The 3,524-nt window shown below is 53.6% G+C and overlaps 1 protein-coding gene across 1 annotated transcript in view; it reads right to left on the reverse strand.

Annotated features, from left to right (window-relative positions):
* Positions 1-5: 5 nt before the first annotated feature.
* SCN4B (sodium voltage-gated channel beta subunit 4) overlaps positions 6-3,524 on the reverse strand; it is a gene marked incomplete at both ends in the record, with an annotated part of 4,304 nt that continues 785 nt past the window's right edge. The window contains 4 exon segments of the mRNA XM_029083925.1: positions 6-34; positions 315-540; positions 1,257-1,441; positions 1,444-1,457. Of these exon segments, the coding sequence (XP_028939758.1) occupies positions 6-34; positions 315-540; positions 1,257-1,441; positions 1,444-1,457 (454 nt within the window).

Consider the following 3,524-nt stretch of genomic DNA (forward strand, 5'->3'; position numbering starts at 1 on the left):
ATGATGAGCGTCACAGTGTTGTCTGTCTCCACCACTGCAGGAGAGAAGGTGCTGAGGGGCCTCAGGAGGGGAGCAGGGAGCTCCTGGCTGCATGGCCCCCCCAAAAAAGCAGTGACCCCCTCCACCAACCGCTGGCTCACAGCAGAGAGGGGCATGAGGCCAAGCCTTGCCCTTCAGGGATGGCAACTACCTCCGAGAAGCCAGGACACCCCACCATGCACCACCACAACCATAAGCCAAGGTGGGGTCACCGTGGGCCTGCATCCCCACTGCCCCAGAAAAAAAAGGGCAGGGAAGCCCTGGCCAGCACTTACTCTTCTGGACCACTGTGAGGAAGATGGTGGCATTGTGCTCCGCGTTCTTCTCCTTGGGGTTCTTGACGTGGCAGGTGTATTTCCCAGCATCACTGAACTCCACGTTTCTCAGGACGATGGAGATGTTGTTGTCCTTCCCAGTCGTTGAGCCAACAAACTCGACCCGTGGGTTGCGTCCCACAAGGTAGGGCTCCGAGGATTTGCTCTTTATCTTCCCATGGTAAATCTGCAGAGGCAGGGATGCAGGACACGGGGGGGTCAGCTGGGCTCCTGACAACCCCCGGTGAGGGAAAGGCTCCAGTTCTCCTGCCGGCGCCTTGCCCACCTCTGCACGCACAGATACACACGGCCAAGCGTCCTGGCACACCCCATTAACGCAGGAATGGCTGTAGACAGGGACCTGACACAAGTGATCAATGTGACTTGCCCCGCAGCAATGCCACAGACCACGCACGAGACAGGAGAACCCCAGGGCAGAGTCCCTTTGCTCTAGGGCCACGCAGGGCTGGCCAGCCTCCACGGACAGACCTGCTCTGATCCAGCCCTCCTGCTATGGAGTTGAAGAGCAGAATATTCCCAGCAGGAAGCAAATCTATACCTTTAGTATTTCACAGCAAGTGCGGGAGGAGAAAATTAACTGTATTTTGCCCAAAGCGCAGCCTTGCACCTGAGCAGCCAATTTATGACCAATTTATTAAAAGAAATGAGCCTCTGGGCTGCACAAAATTCAGAACAGCTTTGTGCCAAAAGCACAGATGTGCCAGGGTATTTGAGTCACCCTGTTTGCACAGCCCTGTCCCCCCAGAGCTGGAGACACTCAGAGGGAGGGCATCCTGCAAGAGGAGAAAGGGAACCCCATGAGAACTGCAGTGCTGGTCTGCACTGGGAAAGTGTGAAAGGACTTGCTGGGGAAACAGAGGAAAAGCCCAGAGAGGCACCCACCATTTCTGTCGAGTTGAAATACCACGTGAAGACCAGGTCCTGAAAGCCTATGCAGGTGAGGAAGGTGCAGGGCAGCAGGACATCAGAGTTATTTAGAGCCATCACAGTGTTGGTCTTCCCCACTGACACCTCCAAGGCGACGGCGATGGCGATGACATACAAACCTGGCAGGGAGAGGGGAGGAGGAGTGAGGACACCGTGCTCCCAGAGCCAGGGACGGGTTTGTCACCCCTCATCCCCTTTGGCACAGCAGGCTGCCGTGGCAGGAGCAAACGTGCCTGTCCCTGGCCGTGGGACAGAGACAAGAGACCTGCTCCTGGAGGAAGGGCTGGCTGGCACCCACAGAGACAGTGCGGATCCAAAGGGAACCATAATATCATTCATGAATAAAGTATGCAAATGAGAGCCCTGATTTGCATGTTATCCATGAGGCCTTCAGCTAAACCTTAGAGGAGGGAAAAGAAGCCAAAGCAAAGCAGAGTGCTCTGTTCTTCAAGCAGAGCTGGAGCATTAATGAGCGCTGCTGTCCTGGATGCCTGCCACTGCCACCACTGCCACTGTCCCTGTCCCTGTCCCCCAGCCCAGCCCCGGCTCTCCCAGCCAGCAAGAGCCTGTGCAGACCTCAGAGCAGCACACCCTCACGCCTGCCTTGCCGAGAGCTTGGTCTCCCTCTGTAGCTGGCAGATGACCTTCAAACTGCAGAGTGCAGTTCTCCTGCTCCTCTCCCCCCTGTTAGCACAGAGAAGCACATCGAGGAGAGGTACCAGCCCAGCTGTGTGTGTGAAAGCTCCTGGGGTCCCACGCACCGGGCTGGGTCAGTGGTGTCCACACAAACCCTCTCCAGAGGGCACAGAGGAGCTTTTGCTCCAGCCCCACTCCCCGCCCCCATCCCACCGAGACCCTGTCCCACTTGTGTGACGTGGCATGGCCAAGGTGCACTACAAGCCAGCACAGCACTGTCCTCCCCTTCCCAGACATCAGCCACCGAAGGGACCCAGCCATCCCTACAAAGCTTCCCCTGGATGCTCTGACAACCAAACCAAGGGGACACAGCTCTTCCCAGAGCTAGGAGCTGGTCCCTAGCTCCACTGCCACCTCTACTTGGATACCCAGCTTCAGATTCACGTGTCTCTGCAGCCGCTTCAGCCGCTGATGCATTCTCCCACACACGCCTGTGCTAACAACTCCCCAGGCACGCTGCAGCCTGAGCCAAGCCTGAGAGCCCTGCATCCTGGGCTTGGGGCCCTGCTGCAGTGCTGCACGGCAAGCACTGCAGGGAAGGAGTTCTTGAACTTCACAAAGCAGCACTGTTCACTTCGCTTGAGAGCCTCTGACTAACGTCAGGGAGGGGTTCCCACCAGCTGGAGGTCTCCTGCAGTTGTCAGGCTCAAAGAACAGCCCTGGGGACTTCACAGCCAGGAGTGTCCCAGAGGAATCACACTGCAAGGGGACAGTTACTTACAGGAAAGACGATTCCTTACAGCTTGTAACACTTTTAATCCTGTCTGCCACCGTTATAACGCCATGAACATCATCTGATTTGAATGTGTGGGGTAAACGGAGGCTGATCTTTTTCCTGTCATGCTGTGGTCTCAGGAAGACAGAAGTGCTATGTTACTACTTGTCCTGGTTTTTGCTAGGATATCATTAATTTTCTCCTTAGTAGCTAGAAAGCACTGTTTTTTTGGTTTCAGTGGAAACTGTTATGAAAACAATGTTGGCAACTACAAGGAGACTGTGCTTGGGCAGTTTCCAAGAAGAGAGGACTGGAAGGGGGAAGTGGAGAAAAAGGTGTAGTAGTTAGTAAAACCCAGAATTGACAGTTGGATGTGCCAATAAGATATTCCAGATCATATTACGCCATGTTTAGTGTATTAACTGGGATTGACCGGAAAGGGGGGGATTCTCTCACTTTTCCGGGATTGAGATTTCAGTTTCAGGGCTCCTTGTTGGGATCATTATCAGGGGGTGGTGAGCAATTGTACTCTGCATCACCCATACATATATATAGTTGATATCATTATTGTTCTTATTATTCTTACTATTTTAATGTTATTTTCCTCTAATTATTAAATTGTTCTTATCTCAACCTACAAGTCTCCTTACCTTTACCCCCCTCAATTCTCTCCCCGATTCCCTGGCTGCCAGCTAAGTTAAACTATCACACCACTAAATAAAGCACAGAGAAAAAACACAGGGAGGCTGGGAGATCACTGACTGAAACTGCCACACCACCTGCCACCGTTACTTTTCTGTTTTCCCAAAGCT

The sequence above is a fragment of the Antrostomus carolinensis genome, unplaced genomic scaffold (genome assembly GCF_000700745.2).
Source record: "Antrostomus carolinensis isolate BGI_N321 unplaced genomic scaffold, ASM70074v2 scaffold16972, whole genome shotgun sequence".
Lineage (NCBI taxonomy): Eukaryota > Metazoa > Chordata > Aves > Caprimulgiformes > Caprimulgidae > Antrostomus > Antrostomus carolinensis.